Raw genomic sequence first — 25,165 nt, forward strand, 5'->3', positions numbered from 1 at the left:
CTACTTCGTACTTCTAACTTCTGCACTTATGACTTCTAACTTCAATACTTCTGACTTCCAACTTCCTGACTTTCGACTTCTGATTTCTAACTTCCACACTTCTTACTTCCGACTTCTTGACTTCTTACTTCCTTCTTCTTACTTCTGCACTTCTGATTTCTAACTTCCGCACTTCTCACTTCCAACTTCCTGACTTCTTACTTCTGACTTCCAACTTCCACACTTCTTACTTCCGACTTCCAAAGAGGAAAAGTTGGAAGTCAGAAGTGCGGAAGTAGGAAGTCGGAAGTTAGAAGTCAGAAGTGTGGAAGTTAGAAGTCAGAAGTGCGGCAGTTAGAAGAGGGAAGTAAGAAGTCAAGAAGTTGGAAGTGAGAAGTGCAAAAGTTAGAAGTCAGAAGTGGGAAGTACGGAAATCAATTGTCCCTCCAAGGCTTCCATAAATTAACACAGATGTAACGAGATTTTCAGGTGAAGCTGTTCTTCGGAGTTTATTTATATTCTTATTTCTAGTTTTATTCTAATAAGGAAATATATCTATGTTCCACTTTTCTTTCACAGAACAGAGAAATACTTCAAGCGATGCTTGCAGCTATAATTCTCATTTCTGAGATAGAATTTGACGAGGATAAAAGAGGAGTTGCTCAAATAGTGGATACTGCAACATTTGCACATGGTAAACATGTTTAATATGGTGCCTTTAGCTATCGGCATTGTATGTTTCATATCGAAAAATAGCTCAGTTAATATTTCTATTGCATATTCCCCAGGCGATTCAAGAATTCCATTATCTATGAAACAAAATAAAAGTTATAACATAATGAATTACTCTCAAATTATCACAGATTCAAATAAGGCTGACTTACTTTGCTCAGAGCAACAGTTTTCCAGTATAGTTTAAATTTAAGTTCAATATTTTAGTCAATTCAGAATCCGTAACGTTATTTTCATTTACACTTTTAATTTAAGTCAATCTTACAATGTTTCTATTGGTAATGCACATTGTTTTGAATGAGTTCTTTTTTTTTTACTACTGTCACATATAATTACTATTTGATCTACAGTAAAAGTGGTCAAACCATATTTGACGTACTTTGAATTGTTTTACTCGCAGTTTTAGAATAATTAATTATTAGCTAAAATTCCATTTTCAGTGGCTATACTACTTAACCTTGATAAAATCACATTCGGCGAGGCGCTCATAACCAGCAAGCGTAAAATCCAAGGTAAGCTACAGGAAACGTTTTGAAGTCCATTACTACACTGAACAGCAAAAGAAAATATCCAGATGAGTAACTGGAATATTCTTTAATAAAACTCTTAAATTTATAAATTTGTCTTGTTTTCTTTAGACCACATTACGAATGAAGAATACAAGTCGAATTTATAAATTTAAGTGTTTATTAAATTATCACAGTTATACATCTGGATAGTTTCTTTTGCTGTTCAGTATATAAAGAATTAAAAATATTTAAATGTAAAGGTCAAAATGTGAAAACTTTCTGTTCAATTACAATATGTTTGTCTCGTGTTTTGTTTCCCTATACATACGTATAGGTAATGTGTTTTGTTTTGATTTACATTTATTGTCATTCTTTATTTTAGTTACATAACATAGCGACTGAATACAAACAACCTTACAACTTATAACTTTAAATTTTATTAAAGTTTCACATGTAAAACGTTCGTAGCAGTTTACACAATGTATGATACAATCCTGTTAAAGACCCACCACGACATAGTGACCTACTTTTTCTACTAAATGAACTTCATGCAAATCATTCTGAAAATACTGATAAAATAAGGTTATTCTATAACATGACAGATGTAATACTTAGGCCCTCTCTGAATTAATGTGTTTTTACAACTTCATCTGCAAAGTTATTCAGTCATTCTCTTTTCAGTATAGCTTTATAAACATAGACTAATAATTATCTTACACTGTAGAACTAAAGTGTGGTCTAAACATACCTAAATACATCAAGTATATCTCACTGTCAATATACTTTAAAAGTTTTACATCCAGCCATTACTAATTTATGAGACACTAAAAAAGTATAAAAGCATGAGTTTGTACGTAAAATGTTTTGTTTGAAAGTATTCATATTGCTGTAATGTACCTCACGACACCCAATCCACCGCCACAAAAACAGTGACGTGACAAAAGCATCGCCAGGCAAATCAGACTACGCAGTATCGAGATTTTCCATTTACATTACATTAATTGTCCCATATAGGGAAGTAAAACTTTTCTATCTGTTAAAAGGGATTAATTGTCAGATAGGCATAGACAAGGTAAAATACAGTTATTATAAAACTTTATACTCGAATTATTGTCATGTCCATAATTTCTTTTGTTATATAAGTGCAATAATCATGTGCTTAGCATATTTAACTACTGAATATTATCAAACGTTTTATTGGCATTTTCTTTATACAAAAAATAGTGCATAATCTGACAATCAGTCTCTGTAGATAAAATAGTTTTCTTTGCCAATATCCTTATTCTACGCTTTAAAGCCTTACAATACTTAAAATCACATATTAAAACATTTCCTTTAAAGATCGTATGTGAGAAAAGCACAATTCGAGGCCCAGCAACCCGGGCAAAGCAGGGCCAACATTACCAATAGCCAGACTGACATTAGTTAGCACAAGAAATGCCCACCTAACTAGATTAATGTACTTGAATGTCACAAGACATTCACTTATCTCATATTGTCCTAATAGATTCACTAAACACCGACAGTCTTATCTACATTGTGTAAAACATTCTGTGACACAGCGCCGCCTAGCCAGATTGAAGTAATATATACCTTTAAGTCGGTGGGATATGTATTTAATTAATATGACAGTAGGGTAGACAGACTGCTGTGTATATAGCAAATCAATGGACTAAAATGCAGTTAAAACTTACAGTATACGTATCTTACGTTAAAACATAGTGTTACAATACTTTAGCATGATTTCCTCTTCTATACATTGATAAGAGTGTATTTCTCAGATATACTGTAGCACTTTAGGATTCATGAGCTTTACTAGCATATGCTCAGAGTTTAGATCATTAAAACTAAGAAGCAGTGAGTGTGTCTTCATAAACACGTTGTATCAAAACGCACAATTAACAAGGAAGTGAGTTTCATCTTTTACACAATTATTATAACAATATTTAAAAAGTCTTTCATTTACAGGAGTTTTAGGTTTGGTGTAGCGGCCAGTTTCAGTGGCAAGTGGTAGATTACATGCCCTAAATTTAGCAAGAACTCGGCGTTGGTACCTATGTAAATTTAGCAATACAATATTTTCAATACAATAATCTGCCTTATAAACTCTGAAAGTTCTAAGTTTGTTACCATTTTCAGCCGTACCTGACTTCGTAAATTAGTATTGCAAGAAGTCATATCATTAATAACATATTAACATATAGAAAATGCATTTGTCTAACCAGTCTATCTTTTGGAAGATTTCTCAGCCGACAGCACAAGCGTACAACTTCAATCTTCTGTTTAGAATTCACAGATGCCCAGCCTAGATCTCCACTAACAGCAAGATTTAGGGCGTTTTTAGTTACACCTAGGAACATTCGCTTGGCCTTGTTAAGCCCAGACTCGACACAAGCAAACTTACGATAGCCCCAAATTCCCGCACAGTAGAAGAGGACAGGCTCGCCAACGGTTTCAACTAACTTATTATATATCCTGTGTGACAGCCCGCCCGCTTAGCTCAGTAGGGAGAGCGTTGGTTTACGGGGTCGCGAAGAATTCGGGGCATATGTTCTCCGTGACGATTTGGTAAATGACATTGCGTCTGAAATCATTCGTCCTCCATCTCTGATAAATCATGTGGGAAAGTTGGCAGTTACTTGTTGAGAACAGGTTTGTACTGGTACAGAATCCAGGAACACTGGTTAGGTTAGCTGCCGTCGTTACATAACTAAAATACTGTTGAAAAGCGGCGTTAATCCCAAAACAAAACAAACCCTGTACGACATACCACCAGCATTAACATATTCAAATATATGGCCCCGAGAGCGTTCCTTGCAGTTTTTTCAACCTCCTTCACAGACTTTTCCAAATCTAAATGTTCAATAAACCAAAAACCAAGATATTAATATTCAGACGCTGTACTTATATTAAGTTTCCCCATCTTGAACTGAAAATCGGATACAGGTTTGGACTATTATCTAAAATGTACAACTTTAGTTTTACTTTCATTTTGAGCCAGCCTTACGCCACCAGGTAGACACAATGTTAAACATATATTGCATATCAGTTTTATTTTCAGCCTACACAATACTATGTCATCGGCATAGAGCAGGCTTTAGATCATAACGTCGTCAACATTAACTCCACAGTTCAAATTCTTGATTTCTGTTACCAGATTGTTTACATAGATAGAAAACATTGTCGGCGAAATAACACAACCCTGCTTTACATCGACATTAACATTAAACCAATCTGTTAAGTCATTATTAACACGTACTGCACATGATACAGATGCATAAAGAGGCAGAATTGCATTTAAAAATTGACCGTGTATACCAGTTTGCATCAGTATATACCATAAGCAACTTCTATTCACTGTATCGAACACCTTTCCTTCCTCAACAAACAGGCAAAAGACTCATTTTAAGTAATTTACGGTTATTCAGCAATGAATGCAACAATATTAATATACATGATCTAAGCAACTTCTCTGACTACGGAAACTATTCTATTCCTCACAAAATATTTTGTTTTCTTCAACCCAAGACATAAGTCTATTGTTCAAAATATGTGTATACACTTTGCAAGGAATAGACAACAAAGTTATCAGTCGGTATTCTTAAGGATCAATTGGATTTGTGTTTCCCTTTGGAATAGGGTTTATTATACCTTTGGACCAGTCATTAGGCACAATACCATTTTCAAAAGCATAGTTGACAATTTTGAACAGTAAGTCGATGCATGTTCCATTACGCATAACTTCAGCTGGAATCTTATCAAAGCTGGTTGCTCTGTCGAGTTTCAGATGAAATATCGCCTTATAAAGATCGTCCCGTCACTACTGACTGGTTCATTTAAAGTATAACAATGAAGTTTTGGAAAAATATTGATATCTTAAAGAACTTTCAACATGTTGCAAATAAGCATCATCATATATTATATATTTTTACAATTAAATATTTTTTTAAAATCTGACATCCATTTGTTTAAAACGTCTGACTTGTCCGTAATAATACGACACTCATTGTCTATCACTTCCTGAGGAATTCTGATTTTACACTCGTTGGCCATCCCAATTTTTCTTATCTTCCGCCAGAAGTCTCGTGGGTTGTGTTATCTTTCGTGGGTTTTCAAGTCGTTCTTGCTCCTCAAGTTGATATGCCCGTTTGAATTTCCTATTAAGTACAGCTGTTTTCTAATAGAAACAAATAAAGATTTCAACATTTTCTTTTCACAAGGCATTCTGCATTTTAACCACTTCTTTTCAAAATCATACACTTTACACCATACGTTTTGTAACTCATTATTCTAGTATGCCTTTTTCTTTCTATATTTCTATTTTTACTAATGAAAACCATTTTAGACATTTCATTTTAAGTAATGACACAAATTCACTGTATGCTTTATTTATATCAGCCTCGTTGTTGAGAGAATTTTCAATATTTTTAATACATTTCACAATTTCCTATAAAGATTCTTCACAATTTAAAACTGAAGATTGGATCTCATAGAGCACATGCCTTTTCAAGAATTTGGCGCATTTTCACTAGCAGGTTAAATATTCTGTTGAAACATTTTAAAGACTAAAATAGAGTGGTCTGGTAGCTTGGAAAACCCGTGAAGACCTAGCGTATTGATAGCCTCTGTGACGGTAAGTAATGCAAAGTTATTACAAAACAAAAGCTGGACATGTAGTACTAGTACGTAATCAACAATTGAACGATCTCGATTAGAGATATGGGTGAAGTCATCCTTTCATTTGCGCCAATTAACGACACAGAAATTTGTATCTGTCAAAACGTCCAGCAAATGATGTTTGTTCACGGTTGAATCTATAGAACTACGAGGAGGTATTAGATCTACACCATCGATATAGTCCACCTCTTCACCAATTCGTGGGATTAAATCTCCGCAGATGACAACAAGCTCTACATTTTGATACATATAAACTCGGTTCATAAGGTCTATAAAATTGTTCAGCATCATTGTGTCGGCTAGAATTATCAGGGGAAGATAACAACAACAGAGACAAACATTTTCATCAGACTCTCGACATGACAGTTTCACCCATAGAATATCTTCAATACGCTTGTCAATAACTTCTGTTTCATATTCATACAATATAATGTTGTTATTTTTACGAAAATGCTCACACCACCGGAGACACGTCTTGCCCTGTCGTTAGTCAACACTCTATGATGGCCAAACCACTTGTAGTTGGAGAAACTCATATCAATATCTTCCCTAAGAAATGTTTCACATATTGCAAAGAGGTCAAAATTTAATGATTCAGTTACACTTTTTCGAAAGTTTAAGTTTTCTTGGTCGACTAGGGACCAACAACCGACGTTCCATACGCCAAACGTTATGCCCCCTATTGCTGTTTGTTCGATTTGCACCGCCGTTCATTCCGGGTCGATTGTTTCCTTGTTTTTCTTCTTAATTAATCGACCGTTTGAAAAAAACAAATTTGTCTGTTGCCCCGACTTCTCAAGTCTGCAATTTTCACTGTTTGCCTTGTTCTCGCTGCTTCTGAGGGATCTACTTACCAGATTTTATTTACTTCACAACAGCGGGTGTTAAGTGCTGTGTGGTGGCCGTTAAATAGTCGCCCCGACTTCATCTCAGTTTTGTTATATTTTCTGGTTCTTCGGGATTATTGATTTAGATTTTGAAGATTTGAATTCTGCTTAAGCCGGTGCTAGGGGGCGTGGGCAGTGTTGCATTTTCCATAACCGCTCATGAACAGTCTCGATCAAAGTGAGTCTACAATTTGCACTGTTTGCCTTGTTCTCGGTGCTTCCGAGGGATCTACTTTCCAGATTTTATTTACTTCACAACAGCGGTGTTAAGTGCTGTGTGGCGGCCGTAAAAAGTCGCCCCGACTTCATCTCAGTGTTGTTACATAGTTGGTTATATTCACGGTGCCAAATGTTCGCGTTTTTTAAGAGTTTTGAATTCGCGGTGTTTTAACTTCGCGGAAACTACTTCGACCGCGAAATATAAACCTTGGTTGTAAACATCAGAAAGGAGGTCTCTCTTCCTAGACATGCAAATGATAATAAATACGCAAATTTTGAGGTAGACTGTAAACGAAAGTATGATTTAAATCGAGTGGAATCGGTCTCACTAAACTATCGAGTTTTGTTTTCTTTACAATAAAGCCAATAAAATATTGTTCATTCTTATGTTTCGTTTTTTAAATTTTAATATTTTTTGAAGGAATAAAAAGCAATTTTCAATATCTCGTAATGGCATTTATGCAAGCTCCGTAGCATTAGCTCCATATAACCAAGGTATATATCTTACAGTCACTTTATGAGCTCTGTTTGATGATGTAGTAAATCAAATCAAAAACCAACACGTATCTTTGATTGAAATCTGTCATTTAATATCTAAATGACGAATGTGAAAACACAATTAACAATAAATGGTTCTGTTACAGCATCATATATAATATGTGATAGGTGACTAATTTTATCAAGAAAAGACAAATATTAAGAGTTGGTATGCATCATCAAAGGTGGGGATCTAACCTTTATGCCAATAAACAATGAATGAGAGTCTTACATCTAGGAAAATGCTGAAATACATATCCATTAATTAACAATGATCAGTATAATATTATGTTGAATGTCAGTCTTGTAGTCAAAAAGTAATGGCACAATGACTAGCATAATAATAATAGCACGCTGAATGTCAGCCTTATAGTTAAAAGTAATGATATCAATATATATATTTACATGTGAAGTATCAATACAGCATTTATAAATGTATGTTGAATGTCATTCTAACAATTAAGAAGTATGAGAAATATCTATTATAACAACCTGTTCGGAAAATGGACCTGTTTTACAGCTGTAAAACGTCTGTAAAAGACCTGTATTTTGAAATTACAACTGTAAAAGACCTGTAAGTGGAAAACTGATCAGAAATACAGTTGAAATTTCCAGGTGTAAAATATGAAGGTCTCAATTTACAGCTGTAAAAATTTTACTGTTGAAAGTTACAGCTGTGAAATGGTCATGTCTCAAAATTACAGCTGTAACATTTTGGAGGGAAACATGAGTATTGTCAGCCATCTTTAATGCATTTTGGTGGGATATAACTGAAATTCACACAGACATCACATCTTGTAAAATTTTGGAATTTAAAGCGGTATAGAGTAAGTACAGATGTTTAATTATCTATTATAGTTGTAAAAGGACATGTATAAGTACATACATTAACTATTTACTCTATACTGGAAGCCGATAAGTTTAAAAGAAATAATTACAAGATTGTCATATGTTTTCATGACTGACAAAGAAAGTTTTATAAACAAAATCTGCATATGTTCTACGTTGTATCCTACTCTTGAATTTTGCTGTTGCTCTACTGTAATCATACCACATATACTTTACGTACTAGATAATTTATTTTGCCATTTTCATAGTAATTGCTACCTTATCTAGAGAATTGCAATTCATCCTAAAACTTTTTGCACCTCTACTTTCTTCCCTTAAAATAATGCCCTCTTTTTCAATACCTATATTTCTACAGCTGTAACTTTTGGGCATTTTTACAGCTGTAACTTTTTCATTTTTACATATGCATCCCCACTCCTATACTCAGATCCTCACTCCCTGTAATTACTATAAGTACTCTTTCTTCCCAGCCACCATAGGACTTTGGAATGCCCTTACAGTACAACTTGTGCAAGCCCCAACCCTGAATCAGTTTAAACAGGGTGTGACCAAACTTGTACACAATGCTTAACATGATAGACCTGTTTTTAAACTGCTTTTATCTGTAAATCCTTCTTGTTTTTAACACTATCAACTGTATTTATACTGCAATACACATCGTGTATTACTTTTATCCTCCTATCCAATCTACTTTTAACTTCTTGTACAGGCGCGCAGCTGCACATAATACTCGCAGAGAGGAGCGCTGCAGTATATATAGATAGATAGATAGATAGATACAGCTGTAACTTTTTTTTACAGGTGTAGCTCATTTGCATATTTCGAACTGTTTTACAGTCGTTTGACAGCTGTAAATTGAAATCTACAGCTGTAAAATCAATATTGTTTTATAAAATCTACAGTTGTAAATTTGGAATAAGCATGACTGTTATTTTGAACTTTTACAGCTGTAAAATTTCGTACAGGAATGACTAGCATATGTTGAACATCGTTTTTACAATGAAACTGTAATGACATATCTATCAAGACAACAAAAATGACTGGCACATGTTGAACTATCTACAACTATAGGTATACTGAGCATACCAGGGATGGGAGGGAGGGTTTGAAGTTCTTGATAATTTGCGCGTAAGCTTTTCGTGCTCCGCAATTGAATAATATTAAAACCCGTACCGTCCCGTACTTGCATAAATGTTTTTATTTTTCAATAGATCTGTATTTATGCAAGCTCCGTAGCATTAGCTCCATACAACCAAGGTATATATCTTACACTCACTTTATGAGCTTTGTTTGATGATGTAGTAAATCAAATCAAAAACTAACACATATCTTTGATTGAAATCTGTCATTTAATATCTAAATGAAGAATTTGAAAACACAATTAAAAATAAATGGTTCTGTTACAGCATCATGCATAATATGTGATAGGTGACTAATTTTATCAAGAAAAGACAAATATTAACAGTTGATATGCATCATCAAAGGTGGAGATCTAACTTTTATGCAAATAAACAATGAATGAGAGTCTTACATCTAGGAAAATGCTGAAATACATATCCATTAATTAACAATGATCAGTATAATATTATGTTGAATGTCAGTCTTGTAGTCAAAAAGTAATGGCACAATGACTAGCATAATAATAATAGCACCCTGAATGCCAGCCTTATAGTTAAAAGTAATGATATCAATATATATATTTACATGTGAAGTATCAATACAGCATTTATAAATGTATGTTGAATGTCATTCTAACAATTAAGAAGTATGAGAAATATCTATTATAACATTATGACTAGCATATGTTGAACATCATTTTTACAATGAAACTGTAATGACATATCTATCAAGACAACAAAAATGACTGGCACATGTTGAACTATCTACAACTATAGGTATACTGAGCATACCAGGGATGGGAGGGAGGGTTTGAAGTTCTTGATAATTTGCGCGTAAGCTTTTCGTGCTCCGCAATTGAATAATATTAAAACCCGTACCGTCCCGTACTTGCATAAATGTTTTTATTTTTCAATAAATCTGTATATGAAAGCTCCGTAGCATTAGCTCCATATAACCAAGGTATATATCTTACACTCACTTTATGAGCTCTGTTTGATGATGTAGTAAATCAAATCAAAAACCAACACATATCTTTGATTGAAATCTGTCATTTAATATCTAAATGAAGAATTTGAAAACACAATTAAAAATAAATGGTTCTGTTACAGCATCATGCATAATATGTGATAGGTGACTAATTTTATCAAGAAAAGACAAATATTAACAGTTGATATGCATCATCAAAGGTGGAGATCTAACTTTTATGCAATAAACAATGAATGAGAGTCTTACATCTAGGAAAATGCTGAAATACATATCCATTAATTAACAATGATCAGTATAATATTATGTTGAATGTCAGTCTTGTAGTCAAAAAGTAATGGCACAATGACTAGCATAATAATAATAGCACGCTGAATGCCAGCCTTATAGTTAAAAGTAATGATATCAATATATATATTTACATGTGAAGTATCAATACAGCATTTATAAATGTATGTTGAATGTCATTCTAACAATTAAGAAGTATGAGAAATATCTATTATAACATTATGACTAGCATATGTTGAACATCATTTTTACAATGAAACTGTAATGACATATCTATCAAGACAACAAAAATGACTGGCACATGTTGAACTATCTACAACTATAGGTATACTGAGCATACCAGGGATGGGAGGGAGGGTTTGAAGTTCTTGATAATTTGCGCGTAAGCTTTTCGTGCTCCGCAATTGAATAATATTAAAACCCGTACCGTCCCGTACTTGCATAAATGTATTTATTTTTCAATAAATCTGTATTTATGCAAGCTCCGTAGCATTAGCTCCATGCAACCAAGGTATATATCTTACACTCACTTTATGAGCTCTGTTTGATGATGTAGTAAATCAAATCAAAATCCAACACATATCTTTGATTGAAATCTGTCATTTAATACCTAAATGACGAATTTGAAAACACAATTAACAACAAATGGTTCTGTTACAGCATCATAGATAGGAGACTAATTTTATCAAGAAAAGACAAATATTAACAGTTGATATGCATCATCAAAGGTGGGGATCTAACCTTTATGCCACATATTGCAAAAACATAATAAATGGATTTCATTTATTACGTTATTAGCAATAACCCCATCCGAAGAAAGTGAGTGTATCATTTATTTATCAACAGCTTACTCATGTGTTACACCCTCTAACATGCAGAAATTGTAGAAAAAGGTATATTTAACATGACAAAATAGAAGTGAGCAACCCTTGGCACCATCACTCAAGCAAAATATCAGTAAACTTTATGTACATGTAACATGATAACTTAAGTGCGAGAGACCCATGACCCCATCGCACCATTAGCAATAAGAATTATAAACATAAGAAAACTAAATATTTACTTGATAAAAATCATCCACCCCAAACATAGGTGTATGATTTCTAAAATCCAATACTGTTTTTTTTAAGAGGATAACAAAAGAATACTTGTTAAAGTGTTACACCCTCTAACATGCAGAAATTGTAGAAAATGGTACATGTATATTTAACATGACAAAATAGAGGTAAGCATCCCTTGGCACCATCACACAAGCAAAATATCAGTAACTCATAAAAACATGCAAAATTGCCTACTAATAAACTTTATGTACATGTAACATGATAACTTAAGTGCGAGAGACCTATGACCCCATCGCACCGTTAGCAAAAAGAATTACAAACATAAGAAAACTAGATATTAACTTGATAAAAATCATCCACCCCAAACAAAGGTGTATGCTTTCTAAAATCCAATACTGATATTTGTTTTAAGAGGATAACTGAAGAATACTTGTTAACATGATAATCACAAGGTGAGAGACCCTTGACCCCATCACATTTGTGACCATAATGTACCTATATTGTTGGAACTTTGACCCCATCTGATTGTTCTCCCATAGGAATTCGAATATATTTTTATAAGCGTTTGAAAACCACCTGCCCAAAGGTCGATTTTTCTTCTGAAACTCCCCAGAAACCTCTTTGCGATGCCGCACCAATGCGGAAACTATGACCTTTGTAAAAGTCAGTACTATAACCTATCCGAGTGAGTGACATTTGAAGCTTGGTACAAAAGAAAGATCTTGTCACTGGATTATTATCAAAAACGCAAAATGTGGGCCAGGTGGAGCATTACTTAATGTATAATACGAGTTCAATGCATGGTGAGGAAGAAGTAAATTTTCCAACTCGAAGGAAAACATGAAAGGTCAATAAATACATGGCTGTTAGCAGTATACGTAGGAGTTGCGAATTGCAAACGACGTCCATTGACCGTATTAAGTTATGCAATTGGCAAACGTGTGTCTGTTTTAGGAACTAAATTATGATAACCTTGCAATGCTTTTAAGATGCGTGTCTTAAAACAATACGTTATATTTCAAACATTTTAAAACTAATCTTCTGACCAGGCATATAATACTTGGGTCCCGAGATGTTTGTTTATTTACCAAGCCTACAACTGAATTTGAATGATTTTAAATGCATTTTGGACATAAATTTTGACAGAAGCGCACCAGGTCCAATAGTTTTCACAAGTTATACTGCATCATCGATATTTTGATATTGAACAGAGCACAATTCTGATGGGATTCCAGTCTTAACAGATTGACCTTCAGGAAATGATAAATGATGTATTCCACGAAATTCACTGGGTTCCTGATTTGGTACTAAACCCAGAGTTGAGGTCATAAAGTTGCTAAAAGGTGGTTCATAGAAAGGACCCGGAACACGACCCGCATCAACTTCAACAGTGATTTTATGCCCTCTAAATTTTCAGTCGCAGATTTGAAATTCCCAGGAAATTTGTTAGAATGAGTACCTGTAAAAGGTATTTTAAAGCCCTTTGTGAAACCATTCACCAAATATTCAGTTAATTTCAAGTCGTACCTTGGAGCCAGTATCGTTGGTTATCAGAATTAATTGGTGTAACAATATGAAAAGTAGCCTTACTTAAGACTGCAGGCACAATGCATAGGGTTTCGTTATCAGTTCTTTGACTTGAAATTTGATTGCATCTTTTTAAAACATATAATTCGTCCTTGAGGACCGGGGCACTTTTGACATCTGTGCTGAAAGGTGCACGATTTTCTGGCACAAGACCCGTTGTTGAAATCAAAGCACGGTTTGTTTTGGTGGGATCTTGCGCCAAGAAAGGACTGTTTTTGTTTTGGTTTAATTAACCCCATGGCCAGTGCCTGCGTGTACAACTGGGTATCGATTTCTCCATATGAAATCGAAGCCGATCTAGCTTCTTTTAAGAGACGAATTTGTCTATCGTAAAAAATGGCAGCGGAATCCCCCGATTGCTTTGCAAGTTTATGAACTGTGTCGCAATGTTTCATTAAAGCAGCAGCAGATGTTGGGTGTCTGTCTGTGTAAACACTTGTAAAAATATGAAATGTATTGAACCCTTGATCCAGCGTTTTTATACTGGTCGGCGATTTAAAAACGAGGGTTCCCCACTGCCATTTTCGACTAATTGATATTGATAATCACCTTTATCTTATATGGAATCTAACTCCACAAACTGATCTGATACAATCTTAGCTTTGATTTTTTCATCAATACCAAGAAAAAGTGGACGCAAAATGTGGTAGAATTTTGATTCATAACTGAAGCTGCCAAAGTTGGTGTTGGAGCAGATGTTGAAGTTCTTTGTGTGGATTGCAAAGGTATCTGTTCTTTTCCGAAGTTTTGGTTCTGAGTATTGTCAGGCGGTAGTACCTTCAAGTCTTTTAAAACCTACAACATATTTTGTGTGACAGCAGGAACAACCTTTGATATAATTGTGTTCAAGTCTTTTTCTGATAAATTGGATGTGTTAGCTTCTGTAACCTGCTTAATTTGGTTTGTTCTTCGTTTGGTTTTAGCAGCTTCCTCAGCTGCAGCAGCCTTCGCTGTCTGTGTGGCATATAAAATAGAAAACCATATACGAGAGCATGTAAAGATCAACTTCCACGAGAAATACTGTATTTACAACAATCTCTTCTTGTAACATTTTTCAAGTGTATGAAGTCATCCTGTGTTTAACCATACAGTAAAAATAATCCATCGACTAAATAAAGTAGTCCATATGACTACATATAGTCCATTTGACTATACAAAGAAGTCCATCTGACTATACAAAGTAGTCCATCTAACTACACTATAGTCCATTTGACTACACCAATACGGACAAAATATCTGAATAACATAGAGTTAGAAGCCCATTTGACTCCATGCAGTCCATTTGACTACATAAATGTAGACAGCTGTCAAGTACAATCATTTTTTGTTGTCCATTTGACAACTTGCGGTGTTTTTGACTGCAGATTATTTGTCTGTAACCATTATTTATATAGTGGAACAGAATATAAGAAAATACAGACAATGTGTCTAGATTTCATAATTGTAGTAGACCATTTAACTACATTTAAACTAATCGGCCACAAACGTATAAACAAATACAGACAATCTGTTTAGAGTTTATAATTCTATTAGTCCATTTACTTACATTTAGTCTTTTACCACAAACGGGCAGAAAATTTGTGATATACAAGATCTGCCGTGTTCATAAGCCTGCAGAAAGTCTTGTTTATCTAACTGAATTGGGCCCCATATGGGTTTGGTTCTATCATATATGACAGGCTAATATACTTACTATATCTATACTTACTAAGAGAGCATGTAAAGATCAACTTCCACGAGATAATACTGTATTTACAACAATCTCTTCTTGTAACATTTTACAAGTGTATGACAGTCATCCTGTGTTTAACCATACAGTAAAAATAATCCATCGACTAAATAAAGTAGTCCATATGACTACATATAGTCCATTTGACTATACGAAGAAGTCCATCTGACTATACAAAGAAGTCCATCTGACTACACTGTAGTCCATTTGACTACACCAATACGGACAAAATATCTGAGTAACATAGACTTAGTAGCCCATTTGACTCCATGCAGCCCATTTGACTACATAAATGTAGACAGCTGTCAAAAACAATCATTTTTTGTTGTCCATTTGACAACTTGCGGTGTATTTGACTGCAGATTATTTGTCTGTAACCATTATTTATATAGTGGAACAGAATATAAACAAATACAGACAATGTGTCTAGATTTTATAATCCTAGTAATCCATTTAACTACATTTAAACTATATAAACAAATACAGACAATGAGTTTAGACTTTATAATTCTATTAGTCCATTTAACTACATTTAGTCTTTTACCACAAACGGACAAAAATTTGTGATATACAAGATCTGCCGTGTTCATAAGCCTGCAGAAAGTCTTGTTTATCTAACTGAAATGGACCCCATATGGGTTTGGTTCTATCAAATATGACAGGCTAATATACATACTATGTCTATAGTTACTGTTATATGATAATATACATACAAATGTGCCACCAATTAGAATACAGTATCTTCCAGTACATGTGTGAATTACATATCTGCAATGCACTTGAAAATTATTCCTCTCACATTGTGGACAAATTTCAAATCCCAGGTTGTTGAAATGAACACCATCTATCTGTAAAATGTTAGCATTAGAATGTTTCATTCCTTTCAAATTCCAGTACGTTAAATATTCAAAGTTCTTGCTTAAACACCCTGTTTGCTTCTCTCAGTAATAATAAAATCACTGTATATATACACTGGGATGTGGCGGGTGTGTTGCTTTGGAATAAATTGGCAAATAAAGATATGTTTCGGATTGTAGCGACGTACGAAAAGTTTAGCAATTGAAACAATTCGTAATGCTATGGTCTCTGCATTTAATGCAGTAGAGCCTGGTTAATCAATGTCGTTACCACCAATGAACATGACATCATAGTCAGGCTGGTGCTTCGCTAATCAATCTTGAAAGAACAGGACATGGTTCGAGTTTGTTAAACAACCGCCACTAATTCCACAGAACTTCACGTCAATTGCCGAATCAATATTAAATAGATCATAACTTTGCAGTTTATAAATATACGCCTAAAATTGAGCTCTATGAGAATCTCCCATGAACAGCAAAGACATCTCTAGCACCAAGTAAACTATATCTTACTGGGTCGAAAATGACCGAGTACGAATAAAGAAAATTAAAACCATACAAATACGATTGTCCCGTGTTGTACACTACGGCGATGTCTGCAGCATAACATTACATTGCGTTGGACATCAAATTGTAGTAAAACATCAGAACTGTACGTGCTAGAACCTCTTCTATTGACAATTTTGAAGTTCTTGATAATTTGCGCGTAAGCTTTTCGTGCTCCGCAACAGAATAATATTAAAACCCGTACCGTCCCGTACTTGCATAATTTTTTTTTTTCAATAAATCTGTATTTTTCAAAATGGTATCAACTTCTCAATTCAAATCGATAACAAATGGTGTGATTGTCCTTTGTTAAACTTTAAAGATGAAATGGCCAGTAATCGCAATTGGCGTGACGCCTCATTTCAGTTTTGTTGTTTACAGTTTTATCCCGGTTAAAGATCATAGTCGATCTTTTATTAGTATCATAAAATTTAGGATTTTTATAATACTATTAAATTTATATAAAAATAGGGCTATCACTGAAGGTGGTGCATGTACTGGCACAGTACATTGCAATTTGACGCACACAATATAAAGTAACAAAAAGTCAATAACGCTGATGAGTAAAGTTTGTAACTGAGTGGTCAGCCTTAGTGAAATGTATATATTCGTGGTAACAAAAATTTGCAGTGTTTAGATTTCGCGCTGTCAATGTTGACCGCGAATATAGCGAAAATTAAACCTCCGCGAATATTACCCGCTATACAGTACCCTGTACGAAAAAAGGACCATTTTTACAGCTGTAAAACTTCTGTAAAAGACCTGTATTTTGAAATTACAACTGTAAAAGACCTGTAAGTGGAAAACTGATCATAAATACAGTTAAAATTTTCAGGTGTAAAATATGAAGGTCTCAATTTACAGCTGTAAAAAGTTTACTGTTGAAAGTTACAGCTGTGAAATGGTCATGTCTTAAAATTACAGCTGTAACATTTTTGGAGGGAAACATGAGTATTGTCAGCCATCTTTAATGCATTTTGGCGGGATATAACTGAAATTCACACAGGCATCACATCTTGTAAAATTTTGGAAATTAAAGTGGTATAGAGTAAGTACAGATGTTTAATTATCTATTATAGTTGTAAAAGGACATGTATAAGTACATACATTAACTATTTACTCTATACTGGAAGCCGATAAGTTTAAAACATATAACTACAAGATTGTCATATGTTTTCATGACTGACAAAGAAAGTTTTATAAACAAGATCTGCTACTTTGTATCCTTTTCTTGAATTTTGCTGTTGCTATACTGTAATCATACCTCATATACTTTACGTACTAGATCATTTATTTTGCCATTTTCATAGTAATTGCTACCTTATCTAGAGAATTGCAACTCATCCTAAAACTTTTTGCACCTCTACTTTCGTCCCTTAAAATAATGCCCTCTTTTTCAACACCTATAATATTTCTGCAGCTGTAACTTTTAGTCATTTTTACAGCTGTAACTTTTTTTTACAGGTGTAGCTCATTTGCATATTTCGAACTGTTTTACAGTCGTTTGACAGCTGTAAATTGAAATCTACAGCTGTAAAATCAATGTTGTTATATAAAATCTACAGGTGTAAATTTGGAATAAGACTGTTCTTTTGAACAAAAATACAGGTCTTTTACAGCTGTAAAATTTCGTACAGGACATTTTCTGGTCCTTCGAGGATCATTGATTTCAACTCATTTAGATTTGAAGATTGAATTCTGCTTAAGCCGGTGCTAGGGGGCGTAGGCAGTGTTACATTTTCCATTACTGCTCCTGAACAGACTCAATCAAACCGAGTCTGCAATTTTCACTGTTTGCCTTGTTCTCGGTGCTTCCGAGGGATCTACTTTCCATATTTCATTCTTTCAAAATAGTTCTTATATTGGTTTCAATATAACGTGATTCCCGGCTGCGGTCAACTTCTATGTAAACACGGTCAAAATTTTTACAGGTTTTCAAATCACACTTTTTGTTCTTAATCTCCTTTAACTTTTGACACTGTTGATATTACCACTTCTGGCTTAGTATCACTTGGCTTTGTCTGTGCTCACCTTAAGTAATTTTAATGTTTTAGCTTCAACCAATCACGGATGAGACTGTTTACTTTGCACATAGTCACATGATTGTCTTTTTTCCTTCTTATCATGTTTTAGGTTGCGTATACATATATTTTTAGAAAAAGGACCTGCTACGACAACAGGGACAGCTGCTTACTTTTCTGAAATCTCACTATCCACTAAGGTTTTAATTTTCTGTTACCTTTTCCTTGGCCTGCTCTTTAACAGGTTTAGTCAGTTTTTCTTCTAGGTTTTTCTCTACTTTGTTTGAGAAACCGTCGACTCGCTTATTGAAATCTGTCCTGATGTTTTCACTGCCCTTTTCCACCGCAGCAAGAATACTGATTTTATTGCCTCTTACCTAACCCTTTAAATATTTTGTAATGGGATGTATTTAACTCAATTTTCAGGGTTCCAAACTCACACTTCATACAAACAAGCAAGTTCTCACATATAAAATTCACATCCGCCTCATCAGTTTTCTTTATCTTTTTAATCACTGTCTCCGTTTCACAATCCAATTCAGACTGTCCCGACCTGCTTCGTTTCCTGTTTTGCGTGCCTCCTCCAAATCGCCGTACATTTTGCAAATCAGTCTGATGATCAACCTTTGTCAAGTTTTGCGAGGGCATTATGGATTGTACATATTTCTCAGCTTCTATACTCACAGTCTGCGTGTTCTCTGCCACTGTACTTGCCATTATAACTGTCAACTGAACGCCATATTTCCTTATTCAACAAAATTGTATAAATATTACGGTCTATCCACTTATATTTGTCCACAAATAATGTTAAAGCCTCGCAAACAAAGTGCGAATGTACTTTTCCACGTGCATAGAAATGTTGATTTAACTCTCAAATTTCGTATCTTACATAAAGTTCGCACTTCCTCGTCATTGACTATGTTATAACTATTCTGCCAATTTTCGACAATGCTATTCGTTTCACTCTACAAAATTTCTTAAAATTCAGTTCCCACAATTCAATTACAACGTGCTTAGATCAGAGACCACTATCTGTGAACAATAAAATATATACGCAATATACTATTCTATGTTTCAGACGATTATGTTGCAACACATAAAACAGTGAAACAAGCAAATGATGGTCGTGATGCACTGGCTAAAATGTTATATGAAAGAATGTTTGGCTGGCTGGTTAGAATGATAAACCAGAATCTTCATCCAAACAGACTCGGGTACGTTAATTTCAAGCAAGCACCTGGAATTTAATCTTAACCATGTTGTTTAAAATTTGCATATATTGTTGTTTGTCCAATTTTGAATATCAGAAGTTCTCTCAAGACATTGAACAGTGTATTCGTTCTGTGATTTTGTTTCCAGATCAAGTACAGATGCGAGCATCGGGATATTAGATATTGCCGGGTTCGAGAAACTAAAGAACAATAGCTTTGAACAACTATGTATAAATCTGGTCAACGAGAAGTTACAAAGCTTCATGAATAGGAAGATCTTTACGATGGAGTTAGAAATATACAAAGAGGAGGGAATTCAGTTGGATGGAATAAATTTTAAAAACAATGACGAATTATTGGCTATGTTTGAAACGGTAAGAAGATGGTTGTACACAAATGTTTATTTATATTTGTGTCACAATCAGAGTATTATCATACATATTTTCCTTGCAAATTGTCACAAGAAAATCTAAATTGAAAATGACAACATTGTGGTGATACCTGTTTGACGATACAGATAATTATTGAAATCTGTATTCTTAATGCCTATATTTTAAATTGCAGGGTAGATCTCAATTTTTTCTTGCATAACATATAGGATTTTCCCTTGTTTTACCGGTGTTACAATACAAATGTGTAGGAACATTAAAATTGTACCTCCGCGAATATCTGAAATATCTGGCTGGAGGATAACTATTAATGCGGAAACGAGGCAAGAGAGACAGATGTTTCAATAATCACATTATACCAGTGGCAGGTTCTTTTTCTTGCACACCGTATTCTTCATGACGAGTTTTCCGGCACTGGCAAAAACACGGGAAAACCTTGTCCGGCTTGAAAGTAAAACTCGTCTACATCCGGGATGTAAGATAATTAACGTACTGTTATTTATGAATGAAGTCGTAAATTCATTAGCTACTAACAGAAAACAGTTGTTCTGGTGAATATCTTCCATTACTTAAAGAATATGGTATACAACAGAAGGAATGAATTACTAGTTGAAGATGTTAAGGGAAGTATCTGGCTCTTGGGGAACTTTTTTGCGTAACGCGGTAGAGCCTTGGCACTGCCTAAACAGATACCCTCGAGCCTCACCTTAGCTACTGTAAGTTTCTGTTAGTTTATTGACTAGGGTGATGTTTATTTGGTTTAAAGGAAAAGGAAATTAAAATAATTAAAATGGCTATGTATGTGTATAGTTACGTTATATTCATCACAGCCAAAATCTGGTGTGTTGGCAATTCTGGATGAGAACTCCAATACCCAGCATGCATCAGATATAGGATTCGTCCAACAGTTGCAAAGAAAGTTTGGCAAGCATGAACTGTTCGAACAACCGCCGGGAGACAGACCGATTTTCTGCATACAACACTTCGCTACTTCGGTTAGTTGTTTAAGTCCCATTCATGGGTTTTAGTCTTCTTCGATAACAAATACCATACCTGATACAAGGAAAGTTGTACACGCGAACATCATGCCTTACATTTTGTACATGTCAATACAGGAGTTCCAACATAATTAGATATTAATTAATTGACGTTTCACTGTCCTTTCATATTTACCTCTTACGTTTTATATAGATCAGATTTGTAAATTGCTTTAATAGTTTAATAGTCACTTAATAAAATCTGTAAAAAGACCCTTTGGAAGCAAAGAATGCAACCAAGTAAAATAATAGCAGACTCGGTTTAACTGAGTCTGTTCATGAGAGGTAATGAAATGTGCAACACCTCTCACGCCTCCTAGCACCGGCTTAAGCGGAACTCTATTACACGTATGTTGAATGGACTCCTTGATCCCAAAGGACAAGAAAATATAACAACACTGAAACATGTTCTCTACGAAAAATGCTCTTCTCTCAATCCTCAAGATTTGTTTTTTGTTTCAACGTTTTGTAGTTAGATATTTAATATGTTACTGCATTTTATTTGAAAAGATTGATTTCATCTTTTATGACAAAATATTGCATTTTCGTATCTGAATATTTCTTAAATATGCTATTATCTTCTCCTAATTAACTCGAAAGTATATATAATTAGTGTAACGAGTTGTTATGTGTTTTATTCTTACTCAAGGTTTCGTACAATGCAAAAGGCTTTCTAGAGAAAAATCGTGACAGATTGAACGAGGAACTGGTTCAAGTGATGCGAGAGAGTTCAGATGAATTCATAGCTGACCTGTTCAACATAAAAAGGGGACCAACTGGAACTATTTCAATGTAAATGAAATAATGATTACACATTTAGCATCATGCCAAGTAAAATGGGGAACATTTTGCAGAAAACTGTCTACAGTCAGCAAAATGCCAGGCATTTGGTTTCAGTTAATCATCCCCTTTCTGACAATAATACAAAATGCACTTGAGGATTCATTTCCGAAAGCATCGAAAGTATGTCATGTATAAACTATCTCAGCTAACTTTCCGTTGTAAAAGCAATGATTTTTTATAAATGTAAATATGATCATTGCAATTTTTAAAAAAATATTAATCTAAAACGTTATCCACAACAGAAAAAGACTTGTGTATGAAAATTAGATAAAATGTTGAATAAAAACTGTATGTTATTTAAGGGATCCAAGTTTCCAGTTTCGGACTTCGGGTCGAGGAGTTCCAGGTAAGCCGAAACCCCTAACACCAACGCCACAAGGAGCTTCTCTAGCGGCAGAACTCGGTAAAAGTCTTACGAAAAAGTTCGGAACCGTACAGAGACCATCTGAAATGACACAAATCACGCCAGGAAAGAAACATGCAACGCTTGTTTCCTTTCTCCAGGTAAGAATACGCAATAAGTATATCATGTTCCTTAGATATTAGGAATTATTGACCAAAGCCTTTTATCTTTTTTTCAGACGTGAGTTTAGTATTTTCCTCATGTTACATAAAGTGTTGAAGGATATTTATTTGCACATTATTTTTGCAACTTCAAGATTCCTTCATGGTGTTATCTCTTCAGACTCTTCTGCAAGCAGTGTTTACCGACCTTGCTTGAATCTTTCATATGGCATATGTATATTTTTCAGAACTCACTGATGCAGCTATTAGAGAAACTTGGTGACGGAGATCCATTCTTCGTAAGGTAGATATAAGCCAAGACCTCTGTTAAACACCGTTTATCTTTGCAATTGTTTGTCCTAGATAACAAATAGAATAGTTAATACCTAAACTTTCAGAGTTGGTTTTAATGGAATACATTAGCATTTGTTCGGTTAGGCATGAAATGGTTTATTTTAATCACTGTTTAACAAGCTTTAAAGTCTTAGTTAATATGCATTCCTGAGCTAACAAAAAGAAAAACAAAAACAAATATAGAATGGTGTCCTTATTATAATGAAAACAACAAGCGTCTTCAACGGTCACTGTACGTTTAAAACCATTGTTTTAAACCTGAGCTTGCTAAATTTTTAAAATGAACTAGTCCATCATTCAATTTGGGTAGTACCAATTTTTATTTGAAGGGGTCTTTCTTGAAAACTTACCGACTGAATAGCGAACAGTGCAGACAATGATCAGACTGCACGGACGTGCAAGCTGATCTTAGTCTGCATTTGTCGCAAAGACAGAATCATTTGGCGCCAGCAGGCTAAAAGTTAAAACATGCATTTATCCGTGTACTTGAAAATATTTTTAGAATATGTTTTACTTACATCTTGAAATCCACCCCATTCAATATAAGTTCACTTTTAAACGATTAATTGCTTATGATGCCTTTATATGACATCCATGTATCACAGGTGTATAAAAGCCAACTCGAACCTTAGGGCAGGCGACTTTGACGAAGCAGTTGTAATGGATCAGCTTCGATACAACGGTTTAGCTGAAATAGCAAAGATCAAAAAGATGGATTTTGCAGTTAGGAAGCTATACTGCGATTTCGTTAACAGGTTTGTATTTATTATGTAAAAGTTAATTTTGTTATCGCCGTCATTGATACACTGTTCGAAAGTGAAAATAATTGTACTAAAACTTGAGCTTTGTCAAAGATATTGATAAGCAATCCTGAAAATTCATAATTCTAAATTCGCGATACATTTTATATACAGATTTGAAAAGTGCATTCTGATGTAAAAAGTAAAGCAATATTATTTCTATCATGCGGTATTACAGGTACCGTGGTTTATTTCCATTACCTCCGTTAGAACGACAGTCAGACGTTAACCAAAGCCTTCTTCTTCTAGTCCCATCAGCCTATCATAGAGACTTCAGATGTGGCAAAACAAGGGTTTGTGTACTAAATATATATCTATTGGAGAGAACATACCAATACGCGCTACTGATTAAGTGACGAATTGCTCCTAAGCAATAATCAGAAATGTTCATACTACCGTCTAGTAAGACTTGGAACCTTGTCGATGAAAATCCGTTAATATTGAAGATATTTGTGACAATTTAAATCAATCAGAAGATATTGATTTCGACAAGAAGAGAAAACAAGATTTTTTAAAAAATAATCGTAAATGTTCTATATAAATATTGAGGGCTTACTCAGAGATTTTACATTTAAATGGTAGTTATCAATGAAAACAATGCCCTCATTGACAATTCATAACTATGAGTCGTTTGAAATTATATGAAAACGGTGACACTGGGCATTTGCAGCGTTTGATCATGTATGTAATATTGATATTTGAACAGGTATTTATGACTAGCGCATTGAATGACTGGTTTGAGCGTATATTGCGATGTCGTCAGAAGACTGCTGCTCAGACAGTCACGAGATGTATGCGTAAAGTAGCAGAAATCAAGAAAGAGGAAAGACGTCAAGAGGCCGAGAGGAAACGACCGGAGGAAATAGAAAGACGCCGGAAAGAGGAGGAAAGACGTAAGAAGGAAATGTCCCAGACAGATGGTCTTAAATCGACACTGGTAAGACATTCGTGGTTTTTACACTACAACAGTGGAGCGTCGATAATCTATTTCAAAATATTTTAGAGTAATTTTATTTGTTACATTAAAACTATGCGGTATCTTGAAGTACACCGTAATAGTACCAGCCGGAACAAATACTTTATTTTTGATGGATTTTATATATAGAATCTCCGTAAATTGATAATGTCTACTTATGAACTTATGAAATTAACATAATTTCTTTGCAACTATGTATATATATATATTTGTAACAAAGTATTCAAGAGATAAAGCACACCTTTCAGAAAAGCACATCAAAGAAGCCATTAGGTGCTTCATCTAGGCATGTAACATGGACAAATGGAGGTATTGACCCATCTTCGTCTGGATCATCGTTGTCCTCGTCATCACCCGGAGGTTATGACATTGCATCGCCGCCTTATTCTGTATGTTGACTTCAATATTACTACTGAAATTATAAACATGTGTTTGTGTGAAACTAATTATTATACATCTGTAAAACATTT

General features: G+C 34.4%; 1 protein-coding gene across 1 annotated transcript; it reads left to right on the top strand.

Moving 5' to 3' along the window:
* The first annotated feature begins 579 nt into the window (after positions 1-579).
* LOC123560717 (unconventional myosin-IXa-like) lies at positions 580-25,093 on the top strand. The gene is made up of 12 exons (XM_053516921.1): positions 580-673; positions 1,152-1,223; positions 19,660-19,795; positions 19,941-20,166; positions 21,012-21,176; positions 21,868-22,010; positions 22,364-22,565; positions 22,814-22,869; positions 23,525-23,674; positions 23,898-24,012; positions 24,426-24,656; positions 24,944-25,093. Exons 1-12 carry the CDS (start codon positions 580-582, stop codon positions 25,091-25,093), a joined length of 1,740 nt encoding a protein of 579 aa, XP_053372896.1.
* The last annotated feature ends 72 nt before the right edge of the window (positions 25,094-25,165 follow it).

The sequence above is a fragment of the Mercenaria mercenaria genome, chromosome 10 (genome assembly GCF_021730395.1).
Source record: "Mercenaria mercenaria strain notata chromosome 10, MADL_Memer_1, whole genome shotgun sequence".
Classification (NCBI taxonomy): domain Eukaryota; kingdom Metazoa; phylum Mollusca; class Bivalvia; order Venerida; family Veneridae; genus Mercenaria; species Mercenaria mercenaria.

What these genes read in the sequence shown, in the direction of transcription:
- LOC123560717 (XM_053516921.1), top strand. Translation starts at nt 580, where the DNA reads ATGCTTGCAGCTATAATTCTCATTTCTGAGATAGAATTTGACGAGGAT. An exon ending in TATTGGCTATGTTTGAAACG is followed by an intron (nt 20,167 to 21,011) that starts GTAAGAAGATGG and finishes TATTCATCACAG; the next exon opens with CCAAAATCTGGTGTGTTGGC. An exon ending in TACAACACTTCGCTACTTCG is followed by an intron (nt 21,177 to 21,867) that starts GTTAGTTGTTTA and finishes TTCTTACTCAAG; the next exon opens with GTTTCGTACAATGCAAAAGG.